The sequence below is a fragment of the Lacerta agilis genome, chromosome 15, assembly GCF_009819535.1.
Source record: "Lacerta agilis isolate rLacAgi1 chromosome 15, rLacAgi1.pri, whole genome shotgun sequence".
NCBI classification, from domain to species: domain Eukaryota; kingdom Metazoa; phylum Chordata; class Lepidosauria; order Squamata; family Lacertidae; genus Lacerta; species Lacerta agilis.
In genome coordinates this window covers 35225567-35247793 of record NC_046326.1, presented here as the reverse complement: position 1 = coordinate 35247793, position 22227 = coordinate 35225567, and the positions used below count along the sequence as shown (strand labels likewise).

Here is a 22227-nt window from a genome sequence, read left to right as displayed (position 1 = left end):
TCAGGCCAAAGGCCCATCTAGTTCAGCACCCTGTTTTCACAGTGGCCCAACTAGATACCCAAGGGAGGTATCACAAGCAGGACCTGAATGCAGCAGTACTCTCCCCATTGATTCCAAGCCACTGGTATTCAGAGACATACTTCCCTAACTCTGGAGGAAGGCTACACCATTGTGGGTAGTAGCCATTGCAGAATTGTAGGTTTAGTATAATTGAAATTTATGAAGTTCAATCCAAAATAACATTTATTTCCTCTCCTCTTGTAAGAACTTAAAAAATATCATACAATTTAATTCTGTCAATGACAGCTTCCCAAATAAATTGATCTGTCAGCTTAACAGATACACAATACATTTTTAGCCATTCTGTTCTAAGTTTTCTTACAATCAACATTAGGAGTTCATACAGTGTCAGTTTGAGTACCGTCAACTTCATTCCAAACCAAATACTATTTTAAAATTTCATCCATCCAAATTCCTGCAGTGCTTTTAGGTGGTTTAGTTATGCTTACAGTGTTAAGAATGTTGGTATGTTTGATAAATAAAAATTTGCAGTCTTAAGAGGTTGCTCTTGTAAAGCAGTGTCTGATAACGCATTAGGAGGACAATTTTAAATGTGCCTTTTAAGTTGAGGTATTAAATGAAGCAACTGTTCTGACAATTCTGAAACATTGTGTGTGCTCAGCTTAACCAGCAATGAGTTGTTTAAGCTTAATGTGTCCAACAAGTTCTTGGATGGATCTTCTGGAACAAAAAGGTTTTCTCTGAGGGAGCCACTTACTGGTGCTCAAGGCATCTATGAAGCCATTGTTTCTGGGATATCAAATTTCTCTTCCCATTCTTTTTTTTGACACATCATGGAAATGTTAACCGTACTGTTTTAGATGATGTTGGCATTCTCTTCAGCATAATTTTCATAATGCTTTTCATAATTTTCGCTTCTGATGTATTTCTTTAAAGTGTATCTTTGTTAGAGATTGGACACAGAAAATCAGTGCTCAGCTAGTGCTGAAATGGCACTTGAAGGGATATCTACATTGTGGACATAAAGCAGATTAACAATGGGGGCTGTTTGAGAGCCATGGTTCTTTAGGGGCCAAAGGGTTGGGTTAAGTGTGGGGAATGGGTTCAGGTTTGAATTCTGCTTTGCAGCTCACTGAATAGGATTAGCACTGGAAACAATCCTAAAGTCACTTTAGGTTGTCTCATCTTCATTTACTGGTTACATCTCTATACTGCCCTTCCTCCAAGAAGCTTTGCGCTATATGCCTTAGGACTGCATTGTTGGTAGATAAAGCAAATGGCTGAATTTAAACAACATTGTAACGATGGTTGTTATGCTAAGCAGACATACAAACGTAGCTTACAGCTTCTTTGCTTTGCAAGTTCACTACAAGGAAGTAGCCTCCAGAGGCAGAGCAATGTTTTAAACTATAGTTTATTGATTCAAGCATCACACCAAACCACAGTCTGCAAGTCCCCTTCAAACCATTTGTTCAACATTGTGGTTTGCAAGCTGATGCCTTGTCAGTTTAGACATGTCATTAAATTATCATTAAGCTTCAAACAATGTTGACTAGCTTTCTTAACCCCACTCAGTGAGTGTAGACCCGTTGAAAATAACCCCACTCAGTGAGTGTAGACCTGTTGAAAATAATGGCTGACTAACTTGGGCCCATTAATTTAAATGTGTACTGTGTGTCTACTCTTAAGAAAATTTAGTTGGATACAACCCAAGCATTTTATTCTTTGGAACATCTCTATGCCTGGATCAGAAGATGTTCCTAAATTGTATTGTCCATCAGTACTGATCAGACTTTATCAGGAGTTGTTTCTGATGAGAACACACTATTTTGTAATCAGTGATTAATTGATGCAATCAAATTTTTTCCTAATTGCTATTGACTTACGGTATCTGTCCTTTCTCTTTAATGCATATGTTTTAATCCATTTCCTTTTGGAAATGGATTCATAGTTATTGTCAGGTAACAAAAATGATTGATTTAAGATGGAATATACATCCTTTTGTTCATAATGTTTCAGTATGAGCTACTTTTTGTAATCCTGCAGCTGGTCTGAGATGGAGTATGTTTACAGAGTTTTGTACAGTGGTGCCTCGCAAGACGAAATTAATTCGTTCTGCGAGTGCTGTCATAGCGAAAATTTTGTCTTGCGAAGCACCAACGGGGGAAGAGCAGTTTGACGGGGGGAAAAAAATCGGAATTTTTTTTGTCTTGTGAGGCAAGCCCATTGACAAATTCGTCTTGCGAGACAGCCTTCCGCTAGCGAATGCCTTTCGTCTAGCGAGTTTTTCGTCTAGCGGGGTACCACTGTAGTTGTAATATGGTTGTCTTACCTCCTCCAAGCAGAGCATTTTGCCCATCAGTGGCTTTCTCTCATCCCAACCAGTCACCGCATGTAATCCAGATAAGTAATCCATGAAGAACTGATGTGTACTGCACTGAGTTGCTAAGTTGCTTAAAATGTGGTGATGTTTTTCTCCTTGACCATGAAAAATGAGAACTCGTAACACCATGATGATGTGTTCTCTTTGCAGCATGTTATGATTTGGATGCGATGGGCTAACTACATAGGAATGCATATAAGGGAGAGTATTCTCTCTTTGTAAATCCTACCATCCAATTCTGTTGCATTCTGTTTCATTGCCTTTTAGACCTTGTCGCTGTTTATTGTTGTAACCAAGGGAAATCAAAGAGATGGCCACCAATTTCTGTGGCAGATGCTTGGCTGGCCATTAGTGGCAGAAGCTTTCTCTACATAAAACTTATGGGGTTGGAGGGGAGTTATCTAATATTGACGTTAAAAAAAACCAATCAGATATGAATCTGTATATGTTATTATCTGTTCCAGTAACTGAAGAGCCCATATAAATTGTAGGGAAGTGTGGTGATTAAGTGTGCCACTTTATTAATTAAAATCCTGCCTTCAACATTCCTCTTTCCACAGTTTCTTGCTGGGCCAAAGCTTCAGTTTTCCAGAGCTTGGATCAAGCAATATAAACACTCCTTTTAATTATTAATAACTAATGAGGGCTGTTCTTAAGCACTATGTGTATACTTCTTGGATCAAATTACCAATTTCTCCAATTTCTCTAATAAATAAATCTGACATACCCTTTTCAAAATGGTTATATTGTTCTGCCTTCAAAGGTATATGGAACAGCTGCAGTACTGGTGTAAAGAGGCAAGTCAGGGAAGATGTGACTAATAAAGTAGCAGTAGAATTGTGAACAGGTAGTGCAGAACTTGGGTCATTAGGCATTCTCTCTGATCTTTCCTATAATGGGAAATGAAATATTGAAAAAGCAGTTTTCTCTGAATAAACTTAAGAATTTGAATCTTTTCATGTTACAAATTGCCTTCCATCTTCGAGCGACTTAATTTTTCTTACAGTGAACTGTAGTGCACATGCAAATTGCACTGAGGAGTTTTAAATACCGTATTTTTTGCTCCATAAGACGCACTTTTTTCCTCCTAAAAAGTAAGGGGAAATGCCTGTGCGTCTTATGGAGCGAATGGTGGTCCCTGGAGCTGAATTGCCCAGGGGCCAAAAGAGGATCATGCTTTTTATTTTACAAAGAGAAAAGGGAGTGTTGAAAGGACCCCGCTCAGCAGCTGATCAGCAAGAGATCGGGAGAGAGATAAGAGTCCCGGCTCCCTTTCAGCCCCGCCCTCCTTTGTTGAATGTGCTGCAGAGGGAGGTTGTTTGTTTCCCCAGGACATGTAAGATAAGATAAGATAAGATAAGATTTATTTATTGTCATTGTCCGTATATACACAGTATACACAACAACGAAAATCAAACACCCAAAGACCGGATTTACCATACACATTTGCACATATCTCCAACACTCTCATCCTTATTAAAACATAATCTATTAAAACATAACATAATCCAGCGTATAACATAACCTATTAAAAGCATAGCATAACCTAAGAGCCTGTCTCATTCCCTACTACTCACTGCTTACTATTACTTACTACTGACCCTGAGATCATTATTAAGTGCAATCAAAGCTCTTGGATAGAAACTATTCAGAAGGCGTGTGGTTCGAGTTTTCATTATCCTGTATCTTCTGCCCGAAGGCAACAGTTCAAAAAGGTTGTGAGCAGGATGGGTGGGATCTCTCAGGATGTTGTGTGACTTCTTCAAACAGCGAGACGTGAAGATCTCGTCCAGGGTTGGTAGTTGGAGCCCAATAACATTCTGGGCAATTTTAATTATTCTCTGTAAAGCCTTTTTATCCGTTACAGAGCTGCTCCCATACCACGATAGTATACTATAGGTTAAGACACTCTCAATGGTACTGTGATAATAGGACAGGAGTAGGTGCTGAGATAGATTCAATCCCCTGAGCATTCTCAGGAAATACAACCTCCCCTGCACCTTCCTCACAGCCATATTAATATTTACAGTCCATGAGAGGTCCTCGGAGATGTAAATGCCCAGGTATTTAAAACTGCCAACCCTCTCCACCTCCTCGCCATTTATGTGCAATGGTAAAAATACACTTTTCTTTCTCCTAAAGTCAATTATAAGTTCTTTGGTTTTTTTGGTGTTAAGCATAAGGTTATTTTCTTTACACCATTGAATTAACCCCTGTACTTCTTTCCTATAAGCAGACTCATCATTCTCACTAATGAGCCCCACCACTGTTGTATCATCCGCAAATTTGATGATTGTGTTGGAATTATACAGTGGGGTGCAATCACATGTGTACAGGGAATAAAGAAAAGGGCTTAACACACATCCCTGAGGAGCTCCTGTGCTTAATACTAGGGTAGAAGAATAGTAAGATCCCATTCTCACTGTCTGCGGCCTATCAGTCAGGAAATTTCTTACCCACAAACAGATCTTCTGATGTATACCCAGATTGGTCATTTTAAAAAATAACCTGTCTGGTAAAATTGTATTAAAAGCAGAACTATAATCCACGAACAACAGCCTTGCGTAGGTTCCCTGTTGTTCTAGATGACTCAGTACAGTATGAACAGCAATAGAGATAGCATCATCAGTAGATCTATTACTTCTGTATGCAAACTGGAACGGGTCTAGAGTGGATGGAAGACCAGCCTTAATATAATCCAGCACCAATCTCTCAAAACATTTCATAACGATAGATGTTAAGGCTATTGGTCTGTAGTCATTGAGAGATACCACCACTGACTGCTTAGGGACTGGCACTATAATCGATGTCTTCAGGCAGGTAGGGACAGAACCCTGCAACAAGGATAGGTTAAAGATGTCCGTAAATACACCAGCTAATTCTGCAGCACAGTCCCTAACAACTCGTCCCGTGATTCCATCCGGTCCAGCTGCCTTCCTGATATTAATGTTCCGAAAAGCACGTTGTACATCAGAAGTCTGTAATAAAAGTGGTTGTTTATCAGTAATAGTTTCTGATGATGTGCTGGTAGCCAATGCTGTGGTGACGGTAGTTCCAGTTCCCACCTCAAAACGACTAAAGAATTGATTCAGCTGATCAGCCAGGGGCTCGCTGCTGCTAGTCAATTCGTTTTTAATATTTTGCCCTGTAATTTGTCGCAGGCCTTGCCGTGACTGTGACATGTGACTGGCTGATTAGATTATCTGTCTGGAAACTGTAGAAATGGCTCCCTTTCCTTAAGATTTTTCAGAAATGTGAGTTAAACCTCATAAAAATCGGGCTTTTCCTCTTCGCTTTTCCCCCTTTGCAAAAGGAGCTTTGCTTTTCCCCCTTTGCAAAAAAAGCTGCAAAACCTTTAGCTGATCCTCGGGGGAAAAAACCCCCAGGGCTTTTCCCTTTGCAAAAAAAGCTGCAAAACTTTTAGCTGATCCTAAAAAAAGCCTTTTGCCTTTGCAAAAACAGCTGCAAAACTTTTAGCTGATCCTCAAAAAAGCCAGGGCTTTTCCCTTTGCAAAAAAGCTGCAAAACTTTTAGCTGATCCTCAAAAATAACAAACAAAAAAAAACACAAAAAGGGCTTTTAGAGGAGGAAAACCAGAAAAATATTTTTTTCCCTTGTTTCCTCCTCTAAAAATGAGGTGCGCCCTATGGTCCGTTGCGTTCTATGGAGCGAAAAATACGGTACCTTCCTTTTAATCTAATGGATATCTGCCTTGTTAATTACTTGCACTGTAATTCTTAAAGTGTATTAAAATATCAGGTGATTATCACTCAAGGAACTGTGCCGCACACACACACACACGCTTATAGAAAAGGGTGAGAGGGTTTGTGTGTGTAGCATTCGGGTGCTTGTTTTGCTCATACAGGAAAACCAACAGCATAGCTGTTATTAGGGCCAGCAGTTCAATATATGATCTGCAAAACAGATTAAACAATCAACTCCCTAGATTAGGTTTACATACCGGTATACCCTACCAAACTTTAAGTATGATCTACTCTTTAAGCATAATATTATATTGAAAAACTTCAGAAGTAACTTCAGGAATTGTTTTCTGCATTACAGTGAAATCCTGAGCATGTTAACTTAGAAGCAAGCCCTTCTATGTCTAACTTCCAATTAAGTTTACTTCAGGATTGCAGCTTTCAAGACGTGGGATCAGGCCTTTACTAGGACATATGCAAACGGGATGGAGAATAAAAAAATGTGGTGTTTTTTTTTTTTAAATCAGAGGCAGTATGCCACCAACTACCAGTTGCAAAGGAACAGCAGACAAAAGTTGCTGCCATCATGTTCTGCTTGTAGGCTGTTCAAATCACCTGGTTGGTCACTGGGAAACAGGAACTAGATGGACCTTTGATCTGATCTGGCAGAGCTCAGGATCTTTAAAGAAATGTGACTTTAATGAAACCATTCAGTCACCCTTCGGCAATTTATTTGGATTTATTTGAACTAATTGGACTATATGGATTAATTGATATTTATAAATATATGATGTGATTTTTATGATTGGAAAATTAATAAAAATGATTTGGCAAAAAAAGGAGAAACCATTCAGCCACCCTTTACATGAATTCAGAAAGAGATTGCCCAGTGCTTTCCTTAAATGAAGCCACCAGTTTTCTCCAGGCCCAAATCATTGTGTCGGTGTTTGGTATTTGTGTCCTCATCAAAACTTTGAAGAACAGCAGCTAGCCAAGATGCTTAATGCCATTTCCCCTTGGAAGATGAGAATATCTTGTTCCCCTCTCCAAGTATGAAAATACTTAGTTATGTATTTGCATTTTTATATCATGCTTATGAGAGGTGCCCAGTTTTAATGTTAGTTTTTAAGCATCTGGAGTTTTTTTTGGCATAATGAGACCACTCATATTTTACTATGTTTTATGCATCATTGTTTTGTGTCAATATACCTTCAAAACTACAGTGCCAAAATACTACCCCCCCCGCCCTTATATTGTGAACAGGAACTTGTGACAATTCTGTGTGAGTGTTTAAAAGGGGGGAGAGTAAGATTACTTTTTTAAAAAAATGGCAGCTTCATAATCGCTTACAAAAGATCTAGGCTTTAGTTTAGTTCCTAGTAGAATTTGGATCTAAAGCAGCATTTACATTTACAGGTGAAACTTGAAAAATTAGAATATTGTGGAAAAGTTCATTTATTTCAGTAATTCAACTTAAAAGGTGAAACTAACATATGAGATAGACTCATGACATGCAAAGCAAGATATGTCAAGCCTTTATTTGTTGTGATGATTATGGCATACAGCTGTACAGCTCATTGCTTAACCTGTGGTACCACTTTAGCTAATGGGGCCTTCTGCTGCCGCGCGATTTCTGTTCTCATCCTGGGGCAAAGTTCTTAACCCAAGGTACTACTTCAGGGTTAGCGGAGTCTGTAACCTGAAGTGCTTGTAACCCGAGGTGCTTGTAACCCAAGGTACCACTGTCGAAACTAACTTCTTAACTTTTCACGTGCTATTTCTTCTACATGATGTCTCTAAAGTGAATTTTATAAAAATTCTTTTTATTTTATGTGTTATGAGCAGGCAAGGCAAAAAAAATGTTCCTGCTGCACTTGGACGTTGGTTTTCAACTTTCCCGTTGTTTTGTCTTATGATACTGGTCAGCAGTCAAACCTTTGACCGCATTGTTGGCACTCTGTGCTGTACTTTTATCTATATGAAAGATTAAGTTAGCAGTGTATTAATATCAAAAGTGAAAGATGAAACAGCTATAACTGAAATGGAGATAGCTAGAAGTAGGTGGATGTGTTCTTTTGACTCTCCACCTCCCTTTTCTAAAAGAGATGTACAAGATTAAGAAATGGCAGCACAAAGGCTGGATGAACACTTTTCTTACTGAACTCCTTAACATAGAATAGGAATAAAATTAAGCTGGACAGGTTCAAGAGACATCATGTAGCTTAAAAAAGCACTAAGAAATACATGGTTGGATTTAAATTTTTGTTCTGTTTTAGAGACCTCGGAAAAGCACTCGCCACAATAAATATTAATTGGGGAGGAACAGGTGAATTTCCAAGTGGCTCTCCATGGCTGGTGCTGTAGGGGTTGAGTGGAGAGCAAGTAAAGCCAAAGCCAATGCAAATCAGTCTTTTTATTAGAGATTTTTTTATGACACACATATGCACAGCCTAGTATTATGAGTTGGAATAAAACCTGCGTAAGACAAACAAACTTACTTAAAAAACATAACAAGAGCCTGTTGGATCAAGCCAGTGGCCCATCTAGTCCAGCATCCTGTCCTCACAGTCGCCAACCAATTTCCTATGGGAAGGACCTGAGCACAACAGCACTCTGCCCACCTAAGTGTCATCTAGTGTTAGTGTTCTTTGTGTTGGTTTTTTAAAAATATGGAAATACAGTGTGTGTGCAAAAGCGCTGTTAAATAGATGGTGGCAGTAACATGTTTAGAAGCTTGATAGAGTGCCCACTCATATGGGGAAATGGGGTGTGTGTCTTTGATTTTGTTGCTGGAATAGACACTTAAATGGATCTGTTTGTGTATATTTCAAGGCTCAAATTGGTTTTGCTCAAAAAACACAAAAGGCAGCTTGACTCATGCTGATGTTCGCTAAATGCTGTTAGAATACACTGCTTTCTTTTAAACAGTTTACTCTTGAATTTATCCTAGCATGGGCACCTGAATCTTGGTTGCTTCAAATCTTGATCTTTTGACCTCTACTCTAGCCTACCACTTAAAATACTGCGTCTGCTCTTGCAACAGAATGTGTATTTCTGCTGGCGAGAATTCATCTGTTGGGAGATGTCACTGGTAACATAAACTGCTTTACACACCTCATGAAACCATGAAAGTTCTTTATATGATTTTAGAGCTGGTTTGAGCAGGGCTGTTGAGCCTTTAACAACTGTTGGTTGAGTCCTTTTAAACATGGAAAAACAGTTTTGGTCCCTGATTTGCTTTTGGGCCCTTCACCCCATCTACAAAAAAAGGATACAAATTTGCCAACTGTTTTTTGTTTAGCCAAGCCTACCCAGGTAGGTCAGTGTGCATTTTCTTACGTAATTTTAGCCTCTATATTTTTAATGCTTGATTTTATTTATTTATTTAAGAAACTTGCTTTAACATTTATGTTTATTAGGTATCCCAATGTATATATTTTTTAATAAACTGCTTAGAGGCTTTATTTACAATTAAGTAGCAAACAAATAATGTTACTAAAATTATGTCACAAAGCGTATGTAAGTGTGTGCCATCCCTTGCTAACATAGAGGACGCAATCAACATACAGTGCACTGCACCCATAAAATCCTCTTGACACCCCTGGTACTTGGCTGTATTATGATGAAAATATTTTTAGGATACATTAGCTGTGTTTGGATCTTCTTATGGAAGGTGGTATGAAAATTGGTAATAACATCCTAGCTATTCCAACAGGAATACAACATCAAACATTTTCCAGGAAAAATTGTAAGGTGGGCACTTACTGGCAAGCTCAGGTTACATTGAGTAGGTTTTTAGAAATTTGATTTGATCTTGCTGTTCCCATATTTTATATTTTAGCTTGGATGTGTTGTAACTATTCCAAGCCTTTGGGACAGCGTAGAATAAAAACCTAAAACAAGCTTGGGTATGAATGCTTTTGACATTTTGAATTTTTTTTTGATTGATTGCATTTATATTCCACTTCTCCCATAGGGGCAAGTGGCTGATACAGATTTTTTTTTCCTAGTTGAAAAATCTAACATCTAATTATTCTCCTCAGTTTCCTGTTGTATGTGATACTTAGGTCACAAATTAAGGCTTTGTTCATTGATTGTTTAGGGAAGTTTTTAATGTTTGATGTTTTATTCTGTTTAATATTCTGTTGGGAGCTGCCTAGAGTGGCTGGGGAAACCCAGCCAGATGGGTAGGGTATGAATAAAATTAATTTATCATCACCACCATCATCATCTAAGAAGGGTTTGTAGCTAATGGATGGTTGAGAATCCCAACCCTTTTCCTGCAGTAATTTTTTGGTGATGGTAAATTGAGAGATTCTTCAATAAGTAGTCATTTGTATTAATGTGTACTGTATATGAAATATTTTGGAGGGGAGCAAAATGGTGAATAAAACTGTACTCTGCCAACCTATTGGTTGTTGATGGACAGCTTCTAGAAAATTTTGACTGCTGATAGCTTAGCAGCTCAATTGAAATTGGTATAAATTAAGTTAGACTTCTCTATGTCTCAGAAAGCACTTTTTTGTGTGGGGAACTAAGTTAGACTTGCACTCTTCTTTAAAACACATCTCAAAGTATTAGTACTGAGAAGCACTGCATTCTTGCATGGAAGCAGCTTTGGTGTCTGGATTTTTGGTGATGAATACTTAAAAGATTTCTAACTTTCCCACGAAGTAACTTTGTAAGAGTGTGATTATTTGTTTTAGTATGTAGTGGTTATAATGTTGACAACCATTAATCTAGTCCTGCATAAAAGTTTTCAAGAATTAAGTCACAAAAGGTGTACTAGCCGGCTTGCTTGTCCTTTAAGACACACAGACAGTCTGCAGCATTCTTATCTTGTTTAGAGCTACCATGGTTTTAGCACTATTATGATCAGGTATAGTCATCCTAGGCTATTGGGCTCCTTCTGTACAGCACTTTTTATCCAAACCAACCAACCGACCAACTGCTATGTTTAGTCTCAAAACAAGCCACGGGGTGTGAAGCTGGCTTTCTGAAAGTAACCCTAGTTAATGTTAACCACAGTTCCTGGTTTGGATGAAATTATAAGCTACACTTAACTAAAAGCAGAAGCAAAAGTTTCTGAACTCAGGAAACCTACTCATGAAAATTGAAGGGGAGCATGTGTACCTGGGAGGCCAATTTTTGTTCCTGTGGCATTAAGCCCCTGGTTTAGCTTTGTGTCTGAATGTGGTTACTGTGTCAGTTCTATGGACGTGGCAACTCTGGTGAACTTAAAAGGCAATCTACCTACTTGAATGATGCACTGGTTGTGTGTGGATAGCCATCCATGTGGAGTAAATGCACTTTAACCAGATCAAAAGGTCAGGGTCCTTAGTCTCTCTTGGTATTAGCATATAAATAGCAGCTAATGCACCATGGTAATTCTATTTAGACACAACTGTGTGTTTCTATAATTATTAGGAAGTGCATTTGCTTTCAATGCGATTTGATTCCATATAGGTTGCACATCTTCCACAGTAAGCTCTGTGTGAGGAATTTCAACAGCAATCAAATTTAGGTGAAGAAAAGCCAATAAACAATGAGTATTTTTAAACAGGTAAATTTTGTAGTTTAGAAGCACAGTGATGACACAGGAAAAAAACTGATCTCTCCCTACTTGCCCACTCTGCTTACAGTACTTGCCTGGAGTGAATTCCATGCACTTTGCTGTATGGAACCAGTGGTGACCAGGGAAGTAGTAAAATACAATACACTCTAGTTGTCATGCATTAGGGTTGCCATACGTCTGGGATTTCCTAGACATGTCTTTATTTTGGCGGCCAGCACACCTATCTGGGCAGTTTTTTGCGTTTTGGATTAAATGTCCGGGTTTGGGTTTTTATTATGTTTTTGGTTTTTTTGTGGGGCATGCACATGCTCAGAAGGCACTGTGTCCTGGAACAGGAAGTGGGGTGGCTTTCCCAGGGCCGCTCAGCCTCCCATCATGAGCAGGAGGCCAAAGACAGCAAAGGTAAGAGAGGGGAAGGAAGAGGGAGCAGACCGGCAGGGAGGGGGTGAGCGAGGGAGATGCGGGATGGTGGGGTGTGTGTGTCCCGATGGTGGGGTGTGTGTGTCTGGGTTTTTGATCCTCAGAATATGGCAGCCCTGTCACATATGGCATGCTGCTGTATTGTCCAACATCATTTTTCCCCCCTGCCTCTGTTCATTTGATGAAAATTGCACACTTGGGAACATAGGAAGCTGCCTTAACGCTATTTCAGACCTTTGGTCCTTCCAGTTCATTACTGTCTACTACACTAACTGGCAGTAGGTCTTCAGGATGTTTCTGACCAGCAGTCTCTACAAGCCCTTTTGGGAGATACTGGGAATTCAACCTTGGATATTCTGTGCACAGAGCATGTGCTCCACCACAGATCTGCAGCCCTTTCTACATTGTATGCTATCATTGTTATTTTGAAAATCAAAACCTTTTAAGCTGGAAAAAAAGCAAATGTCATGTATCAAAATCAAACTCTTATTTCTACCTGAAACTAAATTTATTCAAAATCAAAGCTACTTATATTGGATTTCTAGGTGCCTGCATGCTAGGCTAGAAAAAAAGATTCTATCTTCCATTTAAAAAATTTGATACAGGCCTTTTGGATCTGGAAATAATTTTCAGCTCTCATTTTAGATACCGTATAAGACGACTGGGCGTATAAGACGACCCCCAACTTTTCCAGTTAAAATATAGAGTTTGAGATATACTCAACCACAGATTTTCCACCCGGCGTATAAGACGACCCCTGACTTTTGAGAAGATTTCCCTGGATTAAAAAGTAGTCTTATACGCCAGAATATACTGTAAGTAGGTATCTGTTAAGAAAAGACTCAAGTCCATGAACTCCCAGGCTTTCAACACCAACAGTGATGTTTTGTACTCTTTATACAATCAGATAATCCTAAAAGAAGCAGGATAGTTATTTGTAATTACTGAGAATTTATTTGATATGGTAGGAAGCTGATCTCTGTTCTGAGTGTGCTTTAGCCTTGCAGCAAGAAATGGGTCCTGATGATAACGTTTGAGTGGACCTAGGCAGAGAGGCAGTGGCTCCGTTCTCAGTGGGTCACAGCTGAGAGGAAACAAAAAGGATCTGATTTGTATTTTTGTCACTTGCTTTATAAAGGGTAGCAAACTTCCTTTCACCCAGGAAAGCCATTTTTATTGTGCTTTGTACGTACTTGTGCAGCTATCCTGAGGAATGATCTTATTTGAAGAGGACAAGGAAACATGCATGCACATAAGTGCCATTTAACTCACCATTGTTTTTTTTAACTCAACTCTAGTTGTTTCCCCCCCAACCACTTTACTTAGAGGCAGAAGGATATTTCATTTAGGTATACTGTTGTAGGGTGATTACAACTTGATTTTGATTGATTCTCTAGCTTAACCATTGTGATAATGAAATATGGAAGGTTGTGCCAGGTCTTTGAGTGCAATGTTCTTTGCTTGGGCCTCTGACAGAGAGAAAGGAGTTAAAACAGCTGATTTTGGGGGATCCTCCCTGGCCAGGCCAAATCTAGCATGGGTTGGATTTGGTGACTTACACTAACCTCTCCAGCTCTATGTTTAGAATGAAGGTTGAAATAGATTTGCTTCAAGGTTAAGAAGCACCTTGCAAAAAGATTAAAGAATATCACTGGATGGTGGTCTTATTCTGCTTGGCATGGAGTGCAGAATATCAGGTAGGATCAAAAAAGCTGCTAAAGCTCATAAAATTGATTTGCATCTTTTTAAAACGGCTGACTCTTCATTTTGAAAGCCTCCTTAATTTCAAATGCAGTTTATTATTCAGCAAGACTGGCTGTTGTTCAAGACAATGTAAATCCCTTTAGAGTCAAGTAATATTGGATTCGGTTTGAGACTGTTAGTATCCCAACAAAATATTGATTTGCTGCCATTAGAATTCCAACCTCCAGCTTACAAGCATTCTTCTAGTCCTCCTCATGTAGAAAAATGAGAAATTTAGGATGATCAGATGGAATTCAGTAGGAGTCATGCATTAGTTCTTCCCAAGTGTAGACTAGTTTAATGTGCATAAATTATTGCAGATGTTCTTTCTGCTTCTGTTTCAGAATTATGATGCAGACTTCCAGACTTGCTTGTTTGTGCTTTTGGGAAAATACTTACTAGTCACAGCATTTATACCCCTTTCTTGAGAAAGAATGGCTTAAGAGTAATATAAACAACACAGTCCCTACCTTCAGGCTAAGAATCTGAAAAGATGTGACACAAAAGAATAAAGTGATGGAGAGGGAAGAGAAAAATGACATCAGGCTCCTGATAAAAAGTTCTTACAATGACCAGCTTGAAGGGAAATGAGCTGCTTATAGCCAAAAACAAATTACCGTATTTTTCGCTCCATAGGGCGCACCGGACCATAGGGCGCACCTCGTTTTTAGAGGAGGAAACAAGGGAAAAAATATTTTTCTGGTTTTCCTCCTCTAAAACCCATGGTTTTTTTGAGAATCAGCTCAAAGTTTTACAGCTTTTTTTTGCAAAGGATCAGTTCAGATTTGTGCAGCTTTTGCAAAGGGGGAAAAGCATTGCTTACAAAACAGTAAGCACCAGTACAGACCAGTAAGCACCAGTAGAAGCCAGTACGCACCAGCAAGTAATAGGAAGCAAGAGGAAAGCAAACCAGTAGAAACCAGTAAGCACCAGTACAGACCAGTAAGCACCAGCAAGCAATAGGAAGCAAGAGGAACACAAACCAGTAGAAACCAGTAAGCACCAGTACAGACCAGTAAGCACCAGTACAAACCAGTACGCACCAGCAAGCAATAGGAAGCAAGAGGAACACAAACCAGTATAAACCAGTAAGCACCAGTACATACCAGTACAGACCAGTAAGCACCAGTACAAACCAGTACGCACCAGCAAGCAATAGGAAGCAAGAGGAAAGCAAACCAGTACAAACCAGTAAGCACCAGTATAAACCAGTACGCACCAGCAAGCAATAGGAAGCAAGAGGAACACGAACCAGTAGAAACCAGTAAGCACCAGCAGGTAATAGGAAGCAAGAGGAAAGTAAACCAGTACAAACCAGTACAGACCAGTAAGCACCAGCAAGTAATAGAAAGCAAGAGGAAAGCAAACCAGTACAAACCAGTAAGCACCAGTAGGTAATAGGAAGCAAGAAGAAAGCAAACCAGTAAGCATCAGCAAGTAATAGAAAGCAAGAGGAAAAGTAACAGAAAGCCCCAAATGGCTGAAAAACTCAATTTCCCAGGATCCTCAGCCCTTGCAAAGGAACTACTATGCAAGGGGCCTGGGCGGGGCAGGAAGGGAGCTAGCTCCCTTATCTCCCTCCCCGATCTCCTGCAATCAGCTGTTGAGCGGGTTCTTTTCAACACTCTCTTTCCCTCTTGTTAGCCTTTAACTCTTTCTAAAACAGAAAAAGCAGGATCTGCCTTTCCTCCCTGGGCAATTTGGCTCCAGGGACCATGCATTCGCTCCATAAGAAGCACAGACATCCCCTTACTTTTCAGGAGGAAAAAAGTGTGTCTTATGGAGCAAAAAAATACGGTAGGTCTTAATGAGTCATGCCATCTTGGAAGTGACTGTAATGCAGGCAGAAGTTGTTGACTTTACAACCACCTTCCCTGACAGATGTTGCCTGGGGCTGGTAGGAGTTGCAGTCTAAAACATCTGAAGGGCACTGTGTTGGGAAAGGCTGCCTTACAGGGTGGGGCCTGTTCAACCTAGCTGCAGTGACTTATTCCTCCCACTGCTGCAGGTATGTTCTCAGGGGCCCAGTTGATACCATCATCCTCGCAGCAGATTTTTGCTGTTCTTATAAGCAGTTGGTTCCAAAATCTTGGGGAGGGACCACCTGACCTGGCCCTGGTAGTGAAAGCAATGAGTGGATATGGTAGATCCTTTTGGCGGTTCTTTTAAAACGGGGAGGCTACAAATGGTAAGCAGTTTGTTTTTAATGCACTTTGACCTCTTTTCCTGGATCTAATTTATTTTGATTGCCTGCTAGCTTTGGTCGCTGCTAGTGACTTGTGGCATGCAGAACTTCTTGTCAGAGTACATGCATACGAACCAGGCAGTGTTTCTGGCACTGTGTAGGATGACGACACTGCTGTTTACACAGCAGCAACACCTGCAGTACTTGGATTCCTTCTAAGATCATAGAGGCAGCTCTTTGTCGGAATGGCACATCTGTGCTCGCTGAGAACTGCAGCAGCGGAATGATGCCAGTTGAGAGAAGAGGCACTGTGTGTGTGTGTGTGTGTGTGTGTGTGTGTGTGTCTGTCTGTGTGTGTGTCTGTCTGTGTGTGTGTCTGTGAGGCCAACAACAACAAATATTCTGTCTGACTCCGAAAATGATAGCAAATTGTTATCATAGACGAAAGAGTCAACCCTCTATCCCATCCCATGCAAGGTCTGCTGGAATCTTTAAATGTTCGTGACTTCTCATATTGGGGGAATAAAAGAAGAGTCTCCAAAGTAGTGCTAATAAGAACTCTAATGAAGTTAACATCTGTAAAAGAATGCTAAAATTCTTGAGGAGCTGAATTGCTTTCTGTGTGCAAATTTCCAGGAAAAATCTCAAGTGTTTCATGTTTACCAACAATAGTTTGACACCCAAGTTTTATGAAAAACTATGTAGATACAGTAAGCTTGCAACTTACTGGCATTTACCGTAACTTGTGCGCATTCAGCTTTGTGCGCTTGGTAATTAAAAAAAAGAGGGGCAGGTGCCTGCGAAAAAAAAGACTTTGGCAGTCCCACATGCCATTGAACCCAATGTGTTTTGACTACTGTATATGCAATTTTGGCTTTAGGCTAGATCCTGGAATGTAAGCCCCGCGTAAGTTGTGGGCTTACTTCCCAAGCTGACTATATACCGGTACTTAAAACAGGAGACACGAAGTATCTCAAGCTGATATTGAGCAGCTCTTCCTTCCTCGTTGATAATTTTAAAAATAGCATTTAGGCAGAGCTTTGGGTGGGTCAGTATTATCCTAATGCTTATGGGGTAAGTAAGGCCGTCTAGTGAGCTCATGGCAAAGTTAACACTTGGTGTAGATACTTAAAGTTGTGTTTTCTTTTTAAAAAAATCATTTTGTTGTGCTGTTGCTTGAATATTGCTATGCATTAAACCAGTGCTTTTTCTGGGGGTACACGGGGGTTTGTATACCCCTAAACATTTTGTGAATCTAAGTTTGATCTCATTGAGGGGCAGTATTTAAATATGAGTAGGAAAATGAGAGTACCCATAAACTTTTTTTTTTTAAAAAAAAGCAAAAAAGCACTGCATTAAACTCCTCTCCACAGAATGCTACCTTTAATAAATACCACCAAGGAAAGTTGGTATGGACTAGTTTCATTGATGTGTGTAGTAAACCTGTGTCTGAGTTGTACCACTTCAGTCTGGTGTTTTAAACTCTTTGCTGCACTTTATCACCTGAAAATAATTGATGGTCACAAATCTCCCTTTAAATGTTTCATTGATAGTTGTTTGTTTTTGTAGGACTGGCCTAGGAGAGGTTCTATGGATTGAGTGTGTGGCGGTTTGGCAAAGTAACCCTGCCATTCTGATGTCATCAAGGCTTCAGATTTCATAAGAGAGACAGTGACAACATACAAAAATAATATAAAAGTAAATGCCTTTTCATAGAATCATAGAGTTGAAAGGAACCACAAGGGTAATCTAGTCCAACCCCCTGCAATGCAGGAATCTTTTTACCCACAGAGGGTTGAATCCATGGCCCTGAGATTGAGTCTTATGCTCTACCGACTGAGCTGTCCTGTTTGTACCCCATAAAGAAGCGGGGAAGTGTTCAATCATAGCCATTAACTCTTGATTACAGAAAGAAATGACTTGAGTTCTTGGGTCACTATGGTACTCTGTAACCTTGCCTGTTAATCTTTTGCATGTTGAATGTAGTTACAATGTTATTGGACTATTGTCTGTAGTTCACTGGGTTTTGGTTGATGAGTCATGACTTGAAACTTGCTCTCTAATTTGTATTGAATTGTATTAGTGGTGTCAATACCATTTTCAGTTTTAAAAATATTTTAAGAGGAAGAGAGAGCATTTTTATGCTATAGGACTGACTGTTTTTACAGTTGTTTCTTCTTCTTGGAGACCCCTGCCTGGAACTGGAGTTCTGTGGGAAGGTAGCTAAGGGTCTCTAGCAAACTAATTTGCACCTCATCAAGTGATGATTCCCTTAATGATTAAACCAGTACAAAGCCAATATGAAGCTTGGGATGTGTCCACATACTGAGAGAAAGAGGATGAGGAGCAAGATGGACATCTGTAGTAAAAATAAAACAGAATAGTGAATTTCATATGGCAGGATGGAGCTAAAGGTTGGCCCCCATTCTAAAGGCCGACCCTAGTGGAATTACAAAAGTATTTATTAATTTCCTGCACTCTGTATAGTTGTTGCTTTTCTCTCTTTGTTATGATTGATGCCAAAATTATATGCAACCCTTAATTTTCCCAGCTTCTACCAACAAGACTTACTTTTTTGCCCAGATATAGGATCAGCCCCTGTTTAATGTGTTTGAACTTGTTGTTTTTTCTGTGTTAGATGCTTTTATGTTTTATTAGCTATGTTTTATTAGCTGTGTGTTAGATGCTTTTATGTTTTATTAGCTATAGGCTGTAATTGTCTTTTAATAGAATATTGTACACTGCTTAAGAGTTTTTTAAAAAACTTATTAAGCAGTTTATGAATGCTTTTCAACAAATAAATAAAAATAACATTTGTCTAATGAGTAGTCAGTACTTTGTGCAATTATTGCTATGAACAACTTCTGCAACACAAACTCTTGCATTTTCTAGATGGAATGAATCGTCCTTGTTGAATGCATCCTGTCTGCTTGGTGGAGTTTACTTGTGGAGACACATTGTCCTTTGGGTTGAAGCCACTTTGTGGCAGACTGAATTGTGGATCCCAGAATCCCAAGCTGCTTGACGAGGAGGAGACAGCTGAATCACGTTAACTTGACATCACAGCCACAATGGTGCTGTCACAGAGGCAACGAGATGAACTGTGAGTAGCCTGAGAATATTAATCTTACCTTGCTTTCAGTTGGCTGTTATGGATTGGAGGCGATCATGTTTTCTTAACCATTTTTAAAGCTTTCTGTAGGCATCTTAATCAGAATGCACTAGACATTAGTTTTTAAAAAATAATTTTTTTAAAAAAAAATAGATCTGGCCACATAGCAAGAATGAAGAAATGGGTTTAGTAATTTTGTGGGATCCTCCAAATTCTGGAGCTAAGGAGTGTGCTGGCCATGGTGTTAATTTGTTTTTTGGGGGTGGATGGGCATGGGAATGGCTTGGGAAAAACTGCCTTGTAGGCCAAATTGGGACCCAGTTACCCCACATTCTGGAGGTTCCTTATTCATGGAGGTCCTTACAAGAATTAGGTGGCAAGTCCAGTTCTTTTCAGGTTTATTTTTACTGCTCAGATAGCTGTCTTTGCCAAGTCTTCAATCTGGACTGAGCATTTTGTTCCTGCTGCTGCTGTTCTAATGATTGTTGATGCTGTTAATATGTATTAGGATGAAGTTTTTGTTTTATTGTAGACCATCCTTAGTGCCCTTGATTGGTTGGGCATACATTCTTTATAAAAATAACATAGACCTGTCAGAAACCTATACAGTAAAGCCTGAGTACATTCCTGACTCCGTTTTTCTTCCCTATCTGCCTGTCATTTGCCCCAGGTTTTTAATATTGTGAGGTTGTGGACGAACATGAGTATTTTGCTTGTACAATATCTAATACGTTTTTATTTCTAAATATTTTCACCCCACACTTCAGCTATAGTGATAGGACTGTTTACAAACTTAATTGTTTTATTCTAACTCAGGCATAGGCAAACTCGGCCTTCCAGATGTTTTGGGACTACAACTCCCATCAACCCTAGCTAACAGGACCAGTGGTCAGGGATGATGGGATTTGTAGTCCAAAACATCTGGAGGGACGAGTTTGCCTATGTCTGTTCTAACCTGAATACCAAATTTATCTTAAAAGCCTCAAAGTCATAAATGCAGTATAAAACAACCAGCAGGGTTAAAATCACATCAAAAATGCACAGGAAAGTAAGAAGGTCTTTCTTTACTTGCTGCTGAAAGGACAGTAAGAAAGGTGCCAGGTGGAACTTCTCTAGGAGAGTGTTCCACAACAGGGGTGTCACCACTGGAAAAATCTTGGATGGGGAAAGCACCTGCTAGATAATATATAGAGGGAGATGTTTCTTAATGTTCCCAGTGCTGACCTGCGAAGGGCTTTACAGTTCAAAACCAGCACTTCTCAGTTGGGCCTGAAAACTGGGTAGGAACTGTTGCAGTTTTCAAAGTATGGCTATAATATACCCAGTCCCAGTCTGCAGAATATGGTTTCTATATTGCTAACAAAAATTTGTGAATGTAGAAGAATAAATATTTGTAATGCTCACTTGAGGAAGGGTTTATTTGCCATAAATGTACATCTATTGCAGTTGCTGGTGGACATTTTTCTGTATTTTGGGGGTTTTGGGCAGAGTTGGCTTACATATTCCAAGGAGAGCATTTAGTGAGTAGAATGTGTTTGAGTTCTGTTAACTGGATAAGCAAGATAAGGATTCGCTGAGGCTGAGAGCACTTGCACACAAAGGGCACAGCTTTTCTGTTTCTGAATGAGTTGGGCGGTAGACAAAATTATTTGATACTCCTGTTAAGATACTTACGGCATTCCAAGAAGTTAACACTGTTATGTTAAGCAAACCTGTAATGCTGGCAAGGTGATCTTTCAACAGTATTTGAACAGTTAACTGATAGGTCAGTTAATTGCTAACTGATCTGCTGACAAATATTGTCCTGCTTCAGCCAGCCAAGTAAATGCCAGGTCCCTTTCATTTAGGCCACAGTCTACCTTGACTGTCAGAGCACCATCTGTTAGAACAGGGGTGTCTCTTTTGTCCTCATCACTGCAGGGGTCAATATCTGATGCTTGCACTGACATGCATGCTAATCTCTGGAGCATGTGCCAGCATTGTGATGTCTGCTGCTGTTAAATTGACTTCTTGCTTTTTTCCCATTCTTGGTCACATGGTAGCTCAAAAACAACTGCAAATGGTTGGAATAAAGACTGTGTGTTCTGAAGTTTTAACTGCATAACATCTGCAAATAGGATGACAGATTATGTGACAAATGATGAATTTATATCTCCACGATGGATTTCATTGATTAAAAATGTCCGTCTAGTAATGGTTCTGCTGGCAGTCATGAGGAGCAGCAGAAAGCTATGCAGAGCCTGAAGCCTTGTAGCCACACTTTCAACAATATCTCTGCAAGATTTTTTTTTGAAAGAGAAACAAAGTTCTGTGCCTTCCACAAATTAGTGTATTTTTACACCCACACCCACACACCTGTTTACAAGGGAAGGTGACTCCTAGCCTGCACAGTGCCTCTGATGACTACAGCATTTGATGACTACAGCATTTTAATGAAGGTGTGGTTCAATAGCCTGCCCACACTTTTGCTAGTAACAGAAACTAAAATTGTTTTCAGGAGTTGAACTGGAGTCATGGTCTACACATGCAGAAGAATGAGGTGGGAGGGAATGTCACTTCTCATTGCTTTCCTGTGTGCTAAGTGTCTTCCAGGTAAAAGATACTATACCAGGGATACCCTGTGGTATTAGTGTTTTGATTGCAGAGCATTTTTTTTAATACAGCGAAGCATTCAGAAACTGATCTGGCCTCAGTTTGAAATTCAAATAGTCCATTCTGCCACTTCATTTTTGCTGCATGTAAAGACCAGGCCTAACAGTTTGTTGCTGCATCTCTTTGGGCTGTGTTATGTTATCACAGTGTGTAAGTGCACGTGCTCCATAACTGTGAAACCCCTTACACTGTTCTTCCTGGGATTGGTGATGCTGTGTGTCCGGGTTAGCTTCTGTTTCCTGGTCTTTCATTTTAAGAAATAGTGAGTGCCTCCAAGCCTTGCAAAATTTAGTCAACCCTGCTGTTAGCAGATATAGATATAAGGTGGGATTTATTAGACCAATTCAGCCATGAGCCCACCTTAGGCAAGCAGCTCTCCCTTAGGCTCTTATTCCCCTTCCTGCAATTTGGGATGGGATGAGAGATAACCAGGCT

At 39.7% G+C, this 22227-nt stretch overlaps 1 protein-coding gene across 1 annotated transcript in view; it reads left to right on the top strand.

Annotated features, from left to right (window-relative positions):
* Positions 1 to 22227, top strand: part of PAFAH1B1 (platelet activating factor acetylhydrolase 1b regulatory subunit 1) — a 50118-nt gene that overhangs the window by 7737 nt on the left and 20154 nt on the right. Inside the window, exon 2 of the mRNA XM_033171877.1 lies at positions 18921 to 19131. Coding sequence (XP_033027768.1) covers positions 19100 to 19131 — 32 coding nt within the window. The 5' untranslated portion in view covers positions 18921 to 19099. The remainder of the gene's footprint in view (positions 1 to 18920; positions 19132 to 22227) is intronic.